This window comes from Furipterus horrens, unplaced genomic scaffold (assembly GCF_987537825.1).
Source record: "Furipterus horrens unplaced genomic scaffold, mFurHor1.1.pri manual_scaffold_2, whole genome shotgun sequence".
Taxonomy (NCBI): domain Eukaryota; kingdom Metazoa; phylum Chordata; class Mammalia; order Chiroptera; family Furipteridae; genus Furipterus; species Furipterus horrens.
In genome coordinates, this window is record NW_028327172.1 from 150,304,296 (window position 1) to 150,323,914 (window position 19,619).

General features: G+C 41.3%; 1 protein-coding gene across 4 annotated transcripts in view; it reads right to left on the reverse strand.

Annotated features, from left to right (window-relative positions):
• Positions 1 to 3,159: 3,159 nt before the first annotated feature.
• The window catches only part of PRTFDC1 (phosphoribosyl transferase domain containing 1), a 94,662-nt gene continuing 78,202 nt past the window's right edge, over positions 3,160 to 19,619 (reverse strand). For 2 of the 4 annotated variants that reach the window (XM_090268042.1, XM_090268041.1), the window contains 5 exons: positions 11,064 to 11,081; positions 9,573 to 9,655; positions 9,057 to 9,103; positions 5,727 to 5,803; positions 3,160 to 3,820 (listed from right to left, as the gene is read on the reverse strand). In XM_090268042.1, the coding sequence (XP_090124168.1) occupies positions 3,770 to 3,820; positions 5,727 to 5,803; positions 9,057 to 9,103; positions 9,573 to 9,655; positions 11,064 to 11,081 (276 nt within the window). In that variant the 3' untranslated portion in view covers positions 3,160 to 3,769. Of the gene's footprint in view, positions 4,399 to 5,726; positions 5,804 to 9,056; positions 9,104 to 9,572; positions 9,656 to 11,063; positions 11,082 to 19,619 lie in introns of all 4 variants that reach the window. The other 2 variants (XM_090268039.1, XM_090268040.1) reach the window with 2 other exon arrangements.

Here is a 19,619-nt window from a genome sequence, read left to right on the forward strand (position 1 = left end):
CTCCATTAACTTTCCTCTCATGGGTGGCTCTGGTCTCCTTGTGGATGTCTCTGGCCTAAGAAACCTTTGGAGGGTGGCATCTTGTGAAGCACTCTGGATGTTGACACCCTTTCCAGCCCAGAGTGCTCCCCAAACTGCAGAATCCTTGGGATCCTAAAATGGAGTTGTCTTCCCACTCCTTCCTGCACCAGGGCTGTGCCATGATCAGTAAAACATAGAGAATGACCTGTCTGCCCCGCTGTGTGGCACAAAGGCTACTATAAAAACAGCCCTTTCAGCTGGCATCCTTGCTTACTGCTCTTCACAGGGTTCAGAATCAATCAGAGGACATGAGCAAGGCCAGGAAACAATGAAGCCCTCTCTATGCACACCCTCTTTCCTTTCTGCATAACTGCTAGCATCAGTGTGCAAATCTCCCTCTCACCAGCCCTTTTCCCTTCGTGGAATTAGCCTGCCTCCAGCCCTCAAACGTCATCTGGGGAATCTCTAAGTAACTTTATGATAGGAAAGTAAGTAAAACCCCCAAATGCTATTTTTGTTCAAATTTGGCAGACAGCTGGGTAGAGAATGTGCTTTAGGACTTTAATATCCTAGAACATACTGCCTCTGTTACAAAAGCGAGGAAATATTTGCATGACACCAGGTCTCCAGAAGTAGGATAGATTACCTTCTCTCTCCATTGTGCTCTGAAGGGCTGCTTTCAGTCTCAGAAGGCCTGAAACATGGCAAACATGCTATACCTGAAGACATCCAAAAGTTAAACAGGATACATCAGGATTTGACTACAGGAGACCCTTGAACATTGCTGGGATTAGGAGCACTGACCCCTTTACAGTTGAAAATCCATATATAACTTTGACTCCCCTAAAACTTAACTATTAATAGCTTACTTTTGACCAAAAGCCTTACTGAAAACATAAACAGCTGATGAACACATATTTTATGTTATATGATGAGGTTGTCCAGAAAGTATCCAGCCATGTACTATGAAAAACAAACATTTTTTGAAGAAGACAAAAGACATAAGAAACATTGTACCTAGGACAATGATGCCTCAGTACCCTTCAAAGCAGGCACCTTGGGACCTCACACAGTTCTCCCAACTGCCATCAGCTGCCCTGTCATATTTTCCTGAATCTCATCAGATGGTCTGAAGTTTCTTCGCTTTCAAAGGTGATTTTAGTTTTGGGAAAAGCCAGAAGTTGCAGGGCACCAAATCTGGACTGTAGGGTGGCTGAGTCACCTGGGTGATTTGATGTTTACAAAAAAACCATGCAGGAGATGTGATGCATGAGGGGGGTGTTGGTGTGATGAAGCTGCCAATCAATAGTTGCCCATAGCTGCAGCCTTCTGAATCATCCCAACAGTTTCTGAGGAGGAATGTTCAAGCTTAGTGAAAAACTGGATGCAGATTCGTTGCTGCACTTGCTCAGTCATTTTGAATGCCATGGCCACACAGTACACATGCTCACAGAGTGGCCTCTACCGCCCCCCACTGACTAGTACAATGAAGTTGTCATTGTTCACACATGTGCATTCCAGTCCACTCTCCTTGGCTGCCAGGTTACATTGATGTCACACAAACCATTCTTGTCATATTAACAATGGTTGAACTTTTTCCAGATAGATCTCATAATATTACATACTGTATTCTTATAATAAAGTAGAGGAACTGTTATTAAGAAAATCATAAGGTCCATCTGAGAATTCTTTTAAATTGTTGCAAATCTCCAAGAAAGTTTTCCAATATATTTATTTACTTTTGAAGATTTTACTTATCTATTTTTAGAAAGAGGGGGAGGGAGAAAGAGAGGGAGAGAAAATCAATGTGTGGTTGCCTCTTGTGCATCCCCAACTGGGGATCTGGCTTGCAACCCAGGCATGTGCCCTGACTGGAAATCGAATCGACAACCCTTTGGTTTGCAGGCCGGCACTCAATCCACTGAGCCACACCCCCAGGACCCAATATATTTATTTTTAAAAATAAATGGATCCAAGCAGTTCTAACTTGTATTGTTCAAGAGCCCACTGTGGCTGCAGTTCACATTGTGGGTAGGTACATGGTTCAATATGTGATACAGTCCTGTCCAGAAAGAAAAGTCTAATTTTTAATGAGGGGCTCAAAAATGTTTGAAAGATTCCAAAGTATTACTAATTTTGTTACTGTATGATTGTAGTAAAAGCATTATGAATACTCGCAACTAAATCCAAATTTTTCCAATAAAACACACCACACAATCTTTTTCTCCATACTCATCAGTTTGGGAACACAAACTTATAAATTCATTGGTTATTAATCTGGTAATAAGCTTTTATATTTTTGGTCTAAGTTGAATAAACTCAGTGGTATTAATAGACTAAATTTTGCAAGAGAAAAGGAAATGCTAGTTTTCCCAAGATGACATTTTTGGATTTCACTGTCAAAATATCTGATAGAAAAATATTGCAAGAATGATTAAATTTCTTGTGTATTTAATGAATTTTTCTTTTTCAGCATTAACTGGTATAAGTCCTCAAAATTTTGTGTAGTTTCCTTTTTAATCTGAATAAATATAAAGCCCTCAAAAATGATACTGATGGTTACTAAAATTCAAAAATTTAAAGAAAGTATTTTAATAAATCTACTTTATAGATAATTTTATATTTAAAATCAAAATGTGTCTGAATTGTTTTAGGTCTTCTGATATAATGTGTCATAATAAAAATTATGTTTAGAACATTAATTTTTATAGATCAAGAAATAGATAACTTAGACAGAATTATCAGTTTATAATTTCAATCCTAGTTGTTCTAGGCAACAAAGCTAGAAGGAATGCTCCTTGCTGGTTTCCCCCTGAGGATATCTGGGTGTGGTTTATTTTCTTCTCTGGCTGGAACAAAAATATGCAGGAAAATCTTCTTCAACGACTAAAATTTCTTGTTCTTACAAACAAACTTAAGGAGAAAAAAAAGCAGCAGATCAAGCCTGGCTTAATCGTTTGCTTATACTGGTGCATATATTGGATTTTTTCCAGGTTAACAAAAATAAAGCCACAGGGAAGATATATGCAGTAGTATATTTAAGCTACCAGCTCACACACATTTTAATGGCTAAAAGTATATAAAAATATGAAGGCGGAAGAAAAACAGTAAGCAGTTATGAAACATAACATGGTTTCTTATTCTTTATTAGTTTAAAGAAAGTTGATAATAATATGCCACATACAGTTCTGAACCAAACAAAGCTGCTGAGTTATTTATTTTGCATTTGCTCCTTTTAAGGAAGTGAGAAAAACAGCTCTATTGGCACGTGTTTATTTTCAATTAAAATTCCCATAAATTATAAAACATCTCATAAAACAGGAAAAACGGAAAGAACATTATTTAGAAAAAAACTTTCTTAAGAGTGTTTTTTTTCTATAGTACTTGGGACTGTGTGACCTAAGGCCACTTAAAAATAAAAATTCAACCTCTGTGTTCCTGTTTAGGATTAACACATAATAATGGCTTTTCCTTTGGTGCAAATAAGAGGAAAAATTTATTCTTACTTAGTTTTGAGCATTGAAAACACTTGCCCCTCCCCCAAATCCTGCCATTTGCTCATGTCCCACGTGAATAAAAGGATGCCACTTAGAAACCAGGGCCTTACTGCCATTGTATTTTTCTAATTAAAATTCAGAGTATTAAGCACAGTTGAATACATCCATGCATCTATGACATACCGTTATCACATACCGGAAGCTCCAATCAAGAGCACTAAGCAAGGCTCATTTCATAACATCATTAACATTCATTGTACACTGTGGTTCAGAAAGGCTTTGTCAAAGCAGATAATAACAGCCTGTCAGAAAAGCACAAACAGAAATTTATATTAAATTGTCCTTTCGCTCCTTTCTTAGTATGGGAATCTAGTTGCATTTCCAGTATATGTATGGGCTCAGAGCTTTACTTAAATGTCTTCCAGGTTTTTAAGACTGCAAAATATTAACTATATAGAGTATATTTAAAAAAAAAGTTAAATGAGAAGTATTTGAGTAACCAGGTGGGGGTACAGCATTCAAGCACAATGGCTGTATCAAAAAAAAAAAAAAAGGTGTAACAGGAGTGGGAAGGTAGATAGAACTCGTGAGTCACAGGTGGAGTGTTTAATTTGGAAGCAGTCAAATAAAAACATGGCTTTCTTTTTCTTAAGAATTTTTGATATTCTTTATATTATAATCTCAGAAAAGAAAGCTCTCTCATTAAAACATTTTTTTCTTTTCTATTCTACTAAGTAAAAATGCCTGGGGAGACAAACTTTACACGGTGGCTTCCTGAGTGTAGCACTAAGTATGATGTTATCTGGAGATTCAATGGTGAGGATTTACTTCTTTAGACTCGGTATTTTTCTTTGCCATTCTCATTGATCACGCATATGTGCTGAAATAATAAAAATTTTAATAATGCATCCATTTCTTAACAAAATATGAGGTGCAGAAAATGTTATGCAATAATAACAGACTATCACCTTGTGATTAGTTACTGTTGATTTAAATATGTATTTATGTGTGTATATGTAAAATCTAAAGAGACCCATTCAAATTTTTGACAAAAATTTCTTCATTGCTTTGGTTTTGAGGCCTTTTTCTGAATTTGGCTCCCTAGGTCTATACAACCAGAAATTCTGAGGGAGCAGTATGGTTAGCTGTGACAGAGATAGAAATCTCCTACTGGTAAAAGTACAGTCTCTAGGTGAATGAAAAAATAGCCATAATAAAAATAATATTGATTCTTATTTGACCCTTTTTCAGTAGCAAAAAAATGTTTCATGAGTAATTTGATTGTAAGCATCATAAACAGAGTCAGGATAACATAAGCAAACAGAGGATTTGTTGTTGAGATACTGGGGTAGCTCATAGGAGCAAAGAAAGGGCTGAGCAATGAAGGAACTGGAAGGCAGGAACAGGGTAGCTCCAGACCTCAGCCCATTGCTTACCCCTTGGTCTCTGTAATTTTGGTTTAAGTTTCTAATTCTTAGGGGAGAGAGAGAGACTGGTTGGTCCATTTTGGGTAAGATGTCTAGTTCTAGATCATTCAGTAATGCTCAGGGTCACACAGCTGGGGGTGTGGGGATCCACAGCTATATATTAAAATGCTTGCTCCCACCCTGGCTGAGTAGCTCAGTTGGTTAGAGCATCATCCCAATACACTAAGGTTGCGGGTTTGATCTCCAGTCAGGACACATACAAGAAGCAGCTGATAAATGTATAAATAAGTGGAACAACAAATATCTCTTTCTTTCCCCCTACACCCCCAAAATGGGATTAGTTATGAGCTAGCTGCATGCCACTCTAATTGGCACCTACTAGATTTCAAGCACTGACACAAAACAGTTTATAGAATATTGACTATTATTATGGGTGGGTGGGCTTAGTCCATGACTTGTAGAAAATCAGTATCAACAGTTCTGCTTTTAGCTTTCTTATTTCTTTAGTATAAAATAGAGATAATCAAAAAGAAAAAGAAAGTACAAAAATAAATAAATTAGAGATAATCATAATTGCTTCTACACCCTAATTCCTACCTTGCAGGGTAGTGGGGGGAATGAATTGAGATTATGCAGGCAAAGTACCCAGAATATTCCTGACATAAAAATTACTCAATAAATGGTAGCTATCATTACTCCTATTTCAATAATTTGTTAAATTGATGGAACTGTTAAGTTCTTGTGAATGGGGAGGGCGTAGGGATTTGCATGTAAGACTTACATTGAGATCTCTGAAGTATTCATTGTAATCTAAGGCATAACCCACCACAAATAAGTTTGGAATCTCAAATCCAGCATCTGAGCAGAGAGAGAAGAAAAAAAAAAAAAAGAAACAAAATTTAGAGAACATAAGTATAAGGCCACCATATGCTATTCATGACACTTCAACAGTAAGGACTTTTCGTTAGGCAGAAGCAAGTGAAAAAGTGATAAGCAATGCACAGGATGAGCCCAGCAGGAATCTGCACCAGAGTGAAAACTCAGGCAGAGAAGACAAACAACATACAATGAAGAATGACTGTACTTCCGCGATTCAGAGCTGAGAAAGGGTGCAGGCAGCCCAGTGGATAGTAAGAAATGTGCCTGAGTTAGTCACGTAGTCCTGTTGTTCCAAAGCAGCATCCAAAGGTATAATGCCAAAGGAAACACTCTGAAAGCACTAAGTGCAGTTCACATGGAAGGTATGACGATACTGCAATATGTGAAGAGGTGTGCAGGCTGTTGCAACTGAGAGGATATTTTCCCACTGTACTTGGTGTCCTTGGTGGGATAAAAGGCTTGGAAGCAAAACTTGGGAGACAGTATGGAAGGCCTGACAGTGACCAGAGGGGAGGGGAGAAGGGGAGAAGTGGGGAAAGAAGGGGAAGGATTTAGTCAAGGAACTAATATAGATGACCCATGGACATGGACAATAGGGTGGGGATTGACTGTGGGAGAGGGGGAGGTGGGCAGGGCAGGAGAGAGAAATGGGACAACTGTAATAGAACAACAATAAAAAAGATGAAAAGAAAAAAAGAAAAGAAATGGGATTGTTCAGCTTGAGGAAGAGATTGCTTAGTGTCCACAATGCAGGTGACTGCAATTAGTTCTTTATCTCTGTTAAGAGCAGAAGGTGAGTAAATGGATTTAAATGCAGTAGGAGGTACATAGATTAAGCAAAAGATGAATTTATTGAAAGGAAGATGATTTTTGTTGAAAACAATCCTTAAGGAACAGACAGACCATTGCTCTCCTTTTTTGGAGGTCTTGAAACAGAATAAACATGCTTATGTTCCAATGATTTTTCAGACTCCTTCCAGTTCTTTGGAATCTATGTTTGTTTATCCCAGGATTGCAGATGTGGATGTACTTGTGTACTCTTATGAAAATGGACTTCGGTGCAGCCAGTGGAAAGTTACAGTGGTACAGTGCAGAGAAATTTACCTCCATGGTACCGCCCACCACCACTTTGATCCCTATGACCAGAGACATTTTCACAGGCAGAAACCAAGTGGTTCCTGCTCGCTGGGTGTGCTAGCGGGGAGAAACTTATTTTGAGGGGGAAGACATTATGTGTCACCATTAGGAAGCCTATTCGAGCCTCCAAACTGTAGGTTCTTGAGAAAAATAATCAGAAGAGATGGATGAGCAGAAGAAAAGATATCATTGAGCATAGAAGAGTCAGTTAGGAGAAAGGAACAAGAAGTACGAAGGCTCAGAAATCCATGAAGAAAGAAAAAACAGAGATTCTGAGCTAGCTAAAAGAATATTAGTAAACCACAGGAAATGCTGTTTGTAACAAGAATGACTTTAGAGTGAGCAATGCAAACCCTAGAATAGGCGTGGCAACTCAGTCAGGGAGAAGCCAGTTGGGAAAGCCAAACCTGCGGAGCTGTCATGGAATTAAAGAAAAACTTGGAGGAATAGGATGGGAACCAGAGTGACCTAACTCTAGCTGGTAAATGAGTGCAATTCCCGCTCTTCTATTTGCAGTTGCAGATGTTACTTACAAGTATATATATTGCAAGCACAAGAGCAGTGATTGAAACCAGACTGCCTGGTTCAATACTGACTCTACACTTAGAGCTGTGTGACCTTGGCAAGCTATTTAACCTAGTTATGTTCAAGTTCCTTGTCTGTAAAGTGGGCATAACAATACCACCTACCTTAAAGGATTAAATGTGTTAAAAGCTGTGCAGCTCTTAGAACAGTGTTGGGGAATATCATAACCTCTTACTAGTGTTTGCTGTTATCACTTTATTAATGTTGTTGGTATAAGTGACACAAGAAATTTATAATTAACTGGATGTCTGAAGTGAATGTCTTTCAATTTCAGTTAAAACCTTTTCTACACCGTGCCTTACATTATTTCCTTAGATTTCTGTTTACTAACATTGTCCAACTTTAACTATATCCAGATTATATTTTCCAAGCCAGTAACTGGATAGATACACACTATAGAGTCTATCTTCCCAGAATTGACATTGTCTAGGTTTAATACATCCTGCATAGGAATGAGACTTGTTTTTTAGAGGAGAGTCACTGGCTAAACATCACTGGCACATTACCCATCCATATAGCATGCTTCTCTTGCTATAATGTTTGTTCAGCTTGCTAATTAGAACTGTAGCCAAATTATCCGAGAGGCTTTACAGCAAATTTAAGTTATAAAAATCAAGCTGAAGTCTGCCTATGCAAGTGAAAAAAAATCACCTCCGGTGTTAGAACAGTAATCAAGTTGCTCGTTCATCCTTCTGCCCTTGATGAGAAAGTCTTCCAGAATACACGCCTGAAGGCAAGTGCAGAGATAGTATCTATAGATATTTGCTCTGCTAATTCCCTGTTATTGTTTTGTTTCTGTGACGTTATATTTTATTTTTTAATTGAGTTACAGTTGACATACAATATTATATTAGTTTCAGGTGTACAACATAGTGGTTTGATGTTTTAATACATTACAAAATGTATAAAGTCATTACTGTTTGTCATCATACAAAGTTATAAAAATATTGACTATCTTCCCCACGCTGTGCATTTAATTTTTTGTGTTATTGACCTTTGTTTAGAGATGGTAGGGGGATTTCCCCTTCTGTGTGCTAAAATTCAGGCTCACTGAAGGTCAGCATTGTGCATTGTTTGGTAGTAGTTCCTGGATATGGTATGAGAATACCTCTAAACTGTTACAACTACCTCTCCATGTGTGATTGGTGGGGAGAGCAGCGAAAGCAGGAATCCTGTGCATACGAGTCAGTCCAAAGAGGTAAAGTCTCTCTCCACCGCCTGAAACCTATTATCTGAGTTCTTTGAAGTTAAGGTACCACGGAAAACCTAAAACTCAAAATATTCATGCACATGACAGTACTTGTGAAAGATGCAAATTAGAAAATTTAAGCCCCTTGTGGTAAAGAGTTCTAGCCTCACTAGCAAGGCTGAGGAGACCAGGGGGAATCTGTGGGTCTGTCAAATCTATTCAGCTTCCACTTCACACAGAATGCTGTCAAATAGGAATTTCTTAAACACAAACCACCACCACCAATTAACCCATTAACAAACAAAAACCAAAAACACTTACAGTCAGGTCTAAAGCCATCACTTCTAGGTGTTCTCTTCACCAACAAACTACCATTAAAAAAAAAAACAAAAAACTTTAGTGATCCAAATAAAATCTCTGTGAATTGAAAATTGAATTAAACTTCATTGAAATATGTATTTAAAATATGTATTTTTTCACCTTGAGTATATGGGACAGATCATAGCACCCACAACTCATGCTTCTGCTATTGCGCACCACCTCAGTGATTCTCTATGAAAGGAAGGAAGGAGCACTGGTACCGGGGCCCAGCTGCTCCTGGAAACAGCTAGAGGCACACTAAAGAGGTTCAGCCACAGCAAAACATGTTCTCTTCCCTTTCCTCTCTCAGGCCAGCAGTCAAATGGGTTATGTGTATAATGTGGTCAAACCATAACACCCCAGAGCAAAAGGCCACCGGTTTGGAACAGGCTGCACTCTCTGAAAACAGCATTCTGTGTTAGCATCCCTTCTGGACTGGTTTGGAAAGGCAGCAACAATGATGTGTATCCTACTCACCTGGCCACCTTAACCATGTTGGGCTTGTATTTCTCTATGCTGCTGAGCAGCGCTTTCATGGTCCTCCCCGTTCCAACAACATCCTTTGCAAAGAGAACAGACAAATTCAACCAAGTACATTTGGGCAGCATAATAGATTTTTCATTCAGACAGATAATTATATTCCTTATTAATAATGCATCATAATTAGAATTGTGATCAACTTAAAGTCAAAATAGGAGACAGAACTGGTTCTATTTTTTAGACAGGTGCTTCCTTCTGAAAGCTGGGTTTGGGGAAATATGTTGGTGAGTATTTCCTCGAATCCTTGAGCTGGGTTGAAAGGCTAAATTCAGCCTTTGGAGAGCATGTGGAGCTCCTCATTGAGTACTTTTAGACTCGCTCACGCGTATTCAAGCACTACATTTGGCCCCGAGGTTATGTAACAATACAGGACGCATGAATTTTCATGGACATGGGATGTACATCTGAATACACTGAATAGATAAACACCTCCCCCTTGCCCTCCCCACTCAATAGGGGATTCTATGGCTGGGAAGTGAGATGTGTCTGGATGGCAGCTGGTGACAGCCCTTGAATTCTGAGGGTGCAAGCCTGCAGTGAGCTGAGGCTCATCTCTGCTGATGAGCTGCTGCACAATTAGAGTAGAAATGGGCAGCAGAAATTTATTGTCCTCAGGACAGAAATCAGCTGTCAGGAGCTGATTACCAAAACAAGAGGTCTGAATTTAGTGAGTCGGGCAATCCGTTTGGCTAGAGGGCCTACTTCATGGATCATGTGTGAGCCAGAACTGCAGATACATATGGCACACACAGGCAACTGTGTAACAAAAGCTTGAAAACAGCTACCCTGAATTTATGCCAGCTGATAAAAGACAGGTGTGCTCTTGAAGGAAACATGGACATCTGCTGTATTAGTCCACTGCTGCACAGAGCCTGTTTTTTTCCTCTTTCTCTCTCCCTTACTCCCTCCAGCCCTTCCTTCCTTCTCTCTTTCTCTCTCCCCTTCCTTCCTTTCTCCTTGTGTTTCTTCCTTTTTAAACAGAACCAACTAAATCAATTTATAGCTTTCCTTTGGACTGCTGTTTTAAAATTGATTATATTTATAATTTGGATGCTGAAGGTAGAATTGCTTAAAGTCATTAGAGGTAATTAGCAAGAACATTGAGTTAAGGGTGAAGTGAGTTCTAACCTTGGCTTAACTATTACATAAATTTGGTTTTGTGGGTTAAGTTGTCTCTTTTCTAAAAATTTCTGATTCACAAATAGGGATAATAACCAATTTAGACATGTGTGAAATTGAATATTAAAAAGCTTTTTATAAGTTATTTCAAGTTAGTGATTCTAGCTGGTTTCTAGTCAATAAGTTTGGAGAGCCATGTGCAGAGAGGAAATTCAATAAACCTTGGCCAATTTGATGAAAAATTCTATATTTTAAAACTTACCGTTCATCCTTTCAACTCCCAAATATGGATTTAAAACGTCAGCTTACCTCAACAATGAGGACATTCTGGAAAAACATACACATACACACACACACACACACAAAACACAACAAACCAAAACAAACAAACAAACAAACAAACAAAAACCACCAGTTATTTAGAATCTAATGTAAATCTGGCTCACAAGATAAACACACACATTTTGCTTACAGTTGGAATTTCCCAGTTTGCTTATTTGGTCCTTCCTTATCCATTTAACCCAAATAAACACTTGGAGATAATCTAGGTGTTACAGACTCAATTTAACAGTCTCTCTGGAATTACTTGGTGCTTCAATATGTATTAATAACTATCTTCAGGTTAAGAGCAGGCTTACCTTAGACCCTGTTACCTGCCTGAAGAGCTATCCATAGTCATCCCACCTTCATAAATCTGGCAAGTGCCCCACCCAGCATTCTCTGGGTACAAAGCTCACTTTGCATTTACCAGGAAAACAAAGCCAATATAAACCACATTGCTAATGAAGACAGTGCTCTGTAGAGGTGTCATGTATTCAGCTGGGACAGCTCTATTCCTGCATAGCCACCAACATCACTGGGGATTCCGTACTTTTGAATTTTCAACCCTGAGGAAAGGGGGTGGGATAGATAGGTGCCGAGTTTATGTTTTCAGAGATATGGTTAGGTTCCTTGCTATGAGATCTTAAGATATTCATCGCCTTCTCCCCTAAGAACACTGATTGATACTTCATTTAAATTTCTTGTAAAGAATAAAGTCCACAAGGGTGGGAGTCATGTTTATCTTGCTTATTACTGTATTCTTAGTCTTGAGCACAAATACCTATATATATACATTAAGTACTTATTTGTTGAATGAAGCAATAACTAATACACTTATTAATGAGTCAAAATCAACCAATTAAATGGATTAGTAGTTACATGTCAATACTGTCCTACCAAATTAAAATATGATTGTGTTAACATGCCATTCCAATTAACTAAATGGTGTGGACATGCCCTCAATGTAATGGTTTCTTTCTCTAGATGACCTTTCATTTATCCTAATGATCCATATAATAGTTTAAAAACTGGATCAAGACTTACACCTTACGTATCTTACTTATAGGTAATGCAAAAGAGATTTAAGTGAGAAAAATGTTAACCAACCAATAAAAACTGTTAAATTTGCACCATATTGTTTTATATGTCAAGTATTTTGAGGTAAAATTCTTTCTGGAAGTGTTCCTCTCAGGTATGGTATTTTATTCATTAAATCCATTTTTAAAACCCTTAATTTTACCATTAAAATATAAGATAATTTTGTCAATTTTTAAAGTAGGACATGTTCCCAGTATGCTCTCTACTCTGAGAATCATACTGACATAGGAGTCCACTTGGTATTCTAAGCGCATTTATTCTGATCTTAACCACCAACCCATAACAGTTAGTTAAGATGTACATTTTTAGTTTAATTGAAAATTACCAACCATGTCTATTAACCAACCAGAATACCTGGCGAATACTTGGTTAATTTAACTTTCTAGTTCACAGTCTCTTTTTGTTTTAATCTGATAATGAATAACCTTTCTAAACTCTGTTAGTCTGCATTCTTGCCTAATTAAGTGGATTGAATGTAATTAAATCTGTTTTTTGAAAGTTCAGAACATTGCAAAACAAAAGTCATCTTTGAAAAGATTAGCTTCAACTATAAGATATTAGTGGTAGCTGGAAACTGAATTTGGATGTGTAGTAATCCAGAAATATATTGTCAAAATTACTTAAACACGTTTTAAAATCCAGGTAATACATGCACGTGCTCAAAACCAAATAGGAAAGTCTGTTTTCTAACTATTGATGGGTGCCTGTTTAAAATATCTTAAAATGCTTATGTACTTTAAAATAGATTAAACTTATCATAATAGTCTTTACTATGCATAGGTAAATATTATAACATCTAACAAAAACAGCAATTTCTTAATATCATATAAATCTTAGTATATAGTTAAATTTCTCCAGTTGTCCCTAAAATTGCCTTTGTAACTCATTTGTCAATCTAGGGCCATGCGTTGGGTTTTTAATTCTCTTTTAATATAAAATAGTCTCTTTTTCTGTACTTCTGTTTCTCAATTTAATAATTTTAGACATCACCTATTCACTATATTATATAATAGATGATAATTTAGTGCTTTCATTTGAACTCACTTCCTTTCCCCATCCCCCAATGCAGTTACTTTTGTTATGACTCTATCTTCTATAAAAAATTTCTTTTTAATCCTCACCTGAGGATATTTTTTTCATTGCTTTTTAGAGAGAGAGAAAGGGAGAGAGAGAGCCTACACCTAGACCGGGGACCAAACCTGCAACCTAGATATGTGCCCTGACCGGGAATCAAACCCTCAACCTTTCAGTTATGGGACAATGCTCTAACCAACTGAGCCACACCAGCCAGGGGATGACTGCTAACATTTTTCCCAATAAAGAGTCAAGTAGTGTACTATAATTATATTTCCTTTTAGAGCTTGTTTATATATTTTTTGGAATTCTTAATTGGTTTTTGTATCATTTTTCAGTGTCTTATGCTGAAATAATCCTCTCATCACGTCGGTGTAATGTCATCCCAGCTCATCAACAAGAAGGGTGAGTACAGTCCACTATGAGATATTTTGGGAGAGAGGAAGAGGCCACGTTCAGATAACTCTATTTCAGGATATTGTTATAATTATTCTATTTTGATTTTCTGGAACTTATGGTTGTTTCTAGTTTTGAGGTAATTGTATTCCTTCTTAGTTGTGGAGGGAGACGCCGCATGTCTGTCTATGACTCCATCTTGGCCAGAAGTCCTCCTAGTGAATATTTTAATTGAATTATTATATTCTTCAATTCCTGAAGTTCTGTTTTTTAAGATATTTTCATTTTGTTCATGCATCATTTTCCTGATTTTCCTTAGTTGTCTGTTTTCTCTCGAAGTTCATTGAACTTATTTAAGATGGTCGTTTTTATTTTTGTCTCATAATTATTAGGTCTTCGTTTCTTTAAGGTTGTTTCTGTGCTGGCTTAGGGGAGGGGCTCTCATGGGTGAAATAATTTTTTTAACCATTTTAATGTAGCTGGTTTTGGCTTTGCACTTTCCTGGGATATTATGACTTTTTAACTGGTTTCTGGAGTTCTCTTAAAGCGTTTTTAGACAGTATATTGTTAAGTTCGTGTCTCTGTGGAAGAACAAAGTGTGGGGCTTCCTATTTTTCTAAAGGATTGGGCTGGCCTGGCAGAGGGTCCCTGGTTTATTCTTTGGGTGTTCTAGAGGGAACAGGCTATGAGGCAGAAGCCTTTCATTCTTCCAAAGTTGTGTAGTTTTTGTATTTTATGCTGTTTTAGTTTGTAACTAGTCCTATAGAAATAAGGTGATTAAAACAGGGGGAAATGATAGCAGGGCCCAGGTGTTAGAGTTTAGCCTTAATTGATAGGCTTAAGTAATTGAAGCTGTGACTGGATAGACTTTCTTTATCACCAAACCTTTGCTTCTGGAATTTTGCCTAGAGGGTGGCGGCAGGCAGCAGGACCCCAAATTGCTTTTCGGTAGCATAACTACTATTGAATCAAGATTAAAGCATTTCCATCTCCCTAAAAATTATCCTGTGTCTTGTTGTATCATCCTTTCCTCTAGTCCCATAGCCCAAGGCAACCAGTGATCTACTTTCTGTCTCTATAATTTTGCATTTTCTAGAACTTCATGTAGACTTTTATGCTTTGCTTCTTTCACTTAGCGTAATGCTTTTTGAGATTCATTTGTGTTGTTTTGTGTATCAGTATTTTGATCTTTTTTATTGCTGTGGATGTCTGTGACGCGATATTCTAGCGTCCGCATTGTTTAGAGCTGCGACTCAGAACATGGCGCGTTCTTAGAAGCCGCTTTCGGCATCAGTGGGCAGCAGCGCGTGGACTTGCAAGCGTGGGGCGCGGGACCAACCGATGCCACTTCGTGTTGGACAGTGGAAGCTGGAGAGCCGGGCTATTCGGACTGAGCCAATTGGTTTCCATGGATCTCAATAGTGCCAGCACTGTTGTTCTTCAAGTCTTAACTCAGGCCACCAGTCAGGATACTGCTGTGTTAAAGCCAGCTGAGGAGCAGTTGAAACAGTGGGAAACACAGCCAGGTTTTTATTCAGTGTTGCTGGTAAGTTGCTTAAAAATAGTTATTATTTTTAATAAAATGAGACACTATTCTATTGTTTTAAAAACCTACTTGTGTTGGTGGTTTACTTAGTGAAACTGATCCAAATGTTTGGCTGCCATTGCACTGCCATTTACTAATTCGAGGCATGGCACTTGGAGGACATTTAAGAGATGTTTATTGTTGGGTGAGTATACCCAAGCAGGGTATTGGTAGTATCTGCTTAGAAGGTTACACTGCCAGTTTTCTATTTTAGCCTGTAAATGCTGCCCTCAAGACTGTAAAGGAGGAAAGAGGAAGGACATCTCTAAAATCAGAGAAGGAAAACTCTGACTCCAAAAAACCTCCGCTGCCTTGTGGCATACCTCTTCAGGGGAAAGGCTAAGGGAGTAAACCCCGACAGAAAATCCGGAGCCGGAGTCCCTAAGGCGGTTCGACGTTGTAGTCAACACCGGCAACTCCTGCGGTGCACCTGAAGCCAAGCTGTATTGACTTTGTCTTTCCCTTGGACCCTTCAGCTGCGAAGAGAGGGAGGGTCTGCTGCATGGGCAACAGCAGACCCTCCATATCACCCTGCCCAGGCTCTGTAGCTTCAGTTTCACTTGAGAGGACACTCCAGCGTCATCGCAAGATGTCGACTCAACACGGGAGGAGACAGATACCGGTTATAAGCTCATCCGATTGGCGAAGGAAACGAGCGCCAGGGGTCTCCTCTGACAGTGGGAGAGGTCATCGCACCTCACTGGACAGCTACCGTCTCGCCATGGCTCGCCTGCCCCACTGGGTGCGTGGGGATCAGAGAGGCGCCTCTCGAAAAGTGGGCCACAAAACACCCGCACCAGTTAATTCCAAGCAAACAACAAGAAAGAAGCCTCCGGTTCTTCGCCTCGCTAGCTGGAACATCAGGACCATGTGCCCCGGACTTACTGCAGACCTTCCGTGGATCAAGGGTGCCAGGAAAACCGCTGTCATCGATAGGGAACTGGCACGACTAAACATCGACATTGCGGCTCTACAGGAGACCCGGTTGGCCGACAACGGAACTATCAGAGAAACCAACTACACCTTCTACTGGCAAGGGAAGTCTCCGGACCAACCAAGACAGCACGGTGTTGGGTTCGCTGTGAAGAACACGCTTGTTAACTCCATAGAGCCACCCACAGGAGGCACAGAGAGATTACTTACCCTCCGATTGTCAACAACTTTCGGCCCAGTCAGCATTCTTAGCGCGTATGCCCCAACCCTCTGCGCCACCACCGAAGAGAAAGAACAGTTCTACCATGTACTGGACGAAGCGTTATCCAAGATTCCCAGAAGTAACGCTCTCTATCTCCTGGGAGACTTCAACGCAAGAGTAGGAGCCGACCACATGGCCTGGCCCACCTGCCTTGGAAACTTTGGGAGAGGAAAGATCAATGAGAATGGTCAGCGACTGCTTGAGCTTTCGTGTCACCACGGCCTGTGTGTGACAAACACATTCTTCAAGTGCAAAGAGATCCACCAGGTGTCATGGAGGCACCCCCGCTCCCGCCATTGGCACCAGCTTGACCTCGTCATCACCAGAAGAACGGATATTGGCAGCACCCTCCTCACCTGCAGCTACCACAGTGCAGACTGCGACACGGACCATGCCCCCATGGTAAGCAAGGTGCGCATAATGCCGAAGAGGTTGCACCACTCCAAGATGAAGGGTCGCCCACGCATCAACGCCAGTTGTGCCAGCAACCCAGTTAAGACCCAGCAATTCATCAACAAGATGGAAGATGCACTCGGCGAGGGAGTGGCGGCAGATGACATTATCGAATCCAATTGGCCACGTCTCCGCGACGCCATATACAACTCCGCCATTATTGCTTACGGGAAGAAAGAGCGGAAGAACGCTGACTGGTACGAGGCTCACTGGGAAGAAATGGAACCCGTGATCGAGGCTAAGAGGAAGGCCCTACTGGCTTACAAGGTCACGCCCACTCCCAGTACACTTCAAGCTCTACGGGCTGCCAGGAACAAAGTCCAGAAGACCGCCCGCCACTGTGCCAACACCTATTGGCTAAACCTGTGCAGAAGCATTCAGGAAGCCGCCGATATAGGCAACGCACGAGGAATGTATGAGGGTATCAAGAAGGCAACAGGCCCAATCCCCTCCAAGATCGCCCCCCTTAAGTCCAAGACAGGTGAGGTCATCACTGACCAGGAACAGCAAATGCGGCGGTGGACCGAGCACTACCTCGAGCTGTACGCAACGAAGAACACCGTAACAGACACTGCTCTTAAAGCCATCCCAGACCTACCAGTCATGGAGGAGCTAGACACCCCACCTACTGCGGCAGAGCTCGGCAAAACCATCGACCGCCTTGCTTGCGGGAAAGCACCAGGAAGCGACGGAATCGCTCCAGAAATCCTAAAGAGCGGGAAACCAGTCCTGCTACAGCCGCTCCACCATCTACTCTGTCTCTGCTGGAAGGAGGGTTACATCCCCCAGGATATGAGAGACGCCAACATTATCACCATGTACAAGAACAAAGGAGACCGCAGCGACTGCAACAACTACCGGGGCATCTCTCTCCTCAGCGTCGTCGGCAAAGTATTCGCCCGGGTTGCTCTTGCCCGCCTGCAGACCCTTGCTTCCCGCGTCTACCCAGAGTCCCAGTGTGGCTTCAGAGCTGGCCGATCAACAGTGGACATGATCTTCTCCCTACGCCAGCTGCAGGAGAAGTGTCATGAGCAGCATAAACCACTCTACCTCGCCTTTATTGACCTCACGAAGGCGTTTGATCTGGTCAGTCGAAGCGGACTCTTCAGCTTGCTACGGAAGATTGGCTGTCCACCACATCTGCTTGCTGTGGTCATGTCCTTTCACGACAACATGCACAGCACGGTGTCCTACAACGGCGCAACCTCTGAGGCCTTCCCAGTCAGCAGCGGAGTAAAGCAGGGCTGCGTCCTCGCGCCTACGCTGTTCGGAATCTTCTTCTCCATGCTCCTCCAATATGCCTTTAAGGACTGCAGCGAGGGTGTCTTCATTCACACCAGATCCGATGGCAAGCTCTACAACCTGGCCCGTCTACGAGCCAAGACCAAAGTCAAAGAGGTGCTCATCCGTGAGATGCTCTTCGCCGACGACGCAGCTTTGACATCACACTCCGAAGAGGGACTCCAGCAGCTAGTCACTTGCCTTTCCCACGCATGCAAGGAGTTCGGACTAGCCATCAGCCTGACGAAGACGAATGTTATGGCTCAAGGCACGGGGACTCCCCCATGCATCACCATCGACGGATACACCCTGGAGGTTGTCAACGACTTCACTTACCTCGCGTCCACCATCTCGAGCTCTCTGTCAGTCGACTTGGAGGTCAACCGGAGAATCGCCAGGGCAGCCACAGTTATGGCCAGACTGAACCGGCGAGCGTGGAACAATTCCAGCCTCACTGAGAAAACCAGACTGCGCATCTACCAAGCCTGCGTACTCAGCACTCTCCTCTATGGCAGCGAGACGTGGACCACCTACGCAAGGCACGAAAGGAAACTCAACAGCTTCCACATGAGGTGCCTGCGACGCGTCCTGCATGTCGCCTGGCAGGATAAGGTCCCCAACACCGAGGTGCTGAAGCGAGCCAATATGAGCAGTTTGCATGCAGTTCTTAGCGAGAGACGCCTCAGGTGGCTCGGCCATGTCAAAAGAATGGATGCAGGCCGTATCCCCAAAGACCTCCTCTACGGCGAGCTAGCAGAAGGCAAGAGGATGACAGGGCGCCCAAAACTGCGGTTCAAAGACATCTGCAAAAAGGACATGACACAATGCTCCATCAATCTCAACACATGGGAAGTTCAAGCAGACGACCTCCTAGCCTGGAGGCTCGCGGTCAGGCAAGGTACGTCACGTGCAGAGGCTGCGCGCAACGAGGAGGCGGTCCAGAAAAGATCGAGGCGGAAGCAGCGTCAACAGCAGCAACAACGGCCATCTGCCTTCACCTGTAACAAGTGCGGCAGGGATTGTCACTCCCGAATCGGACTGCACAGCCATTCTCGGCGGTGCAGATAGACTCTCGGGAAGCTACGCCATCGTCTCTCGAGACGGACGGCTGCCGACGACGAATCCTCCATTATTTTTTAAGCAACCTTTTCTTTCTTGGAAGGATTATTATGAGGAAAATATTGGTTAGTTATGGTTTAACTATATTTCTCAGAGGATTTTGGAGGATTAAGGAATGGGTTGATAATATCTGTAACCATTCAAAGATCTCTGAGTTATATACAGTACTGTACAGTATTAAAAAGTAAAATTATTTGGTGGGTTCATACATGATGTGCAGGGAATGGTGGTATAGACCAACTGGCTACTATTAGAAAGGGACTATGAAGATATCTAGAGTTTTTTAGTGAGTTATCGTCGTCGGCAGCCGTCCGTCTCGAGAGACGATGGTGTAGCTTCTTAA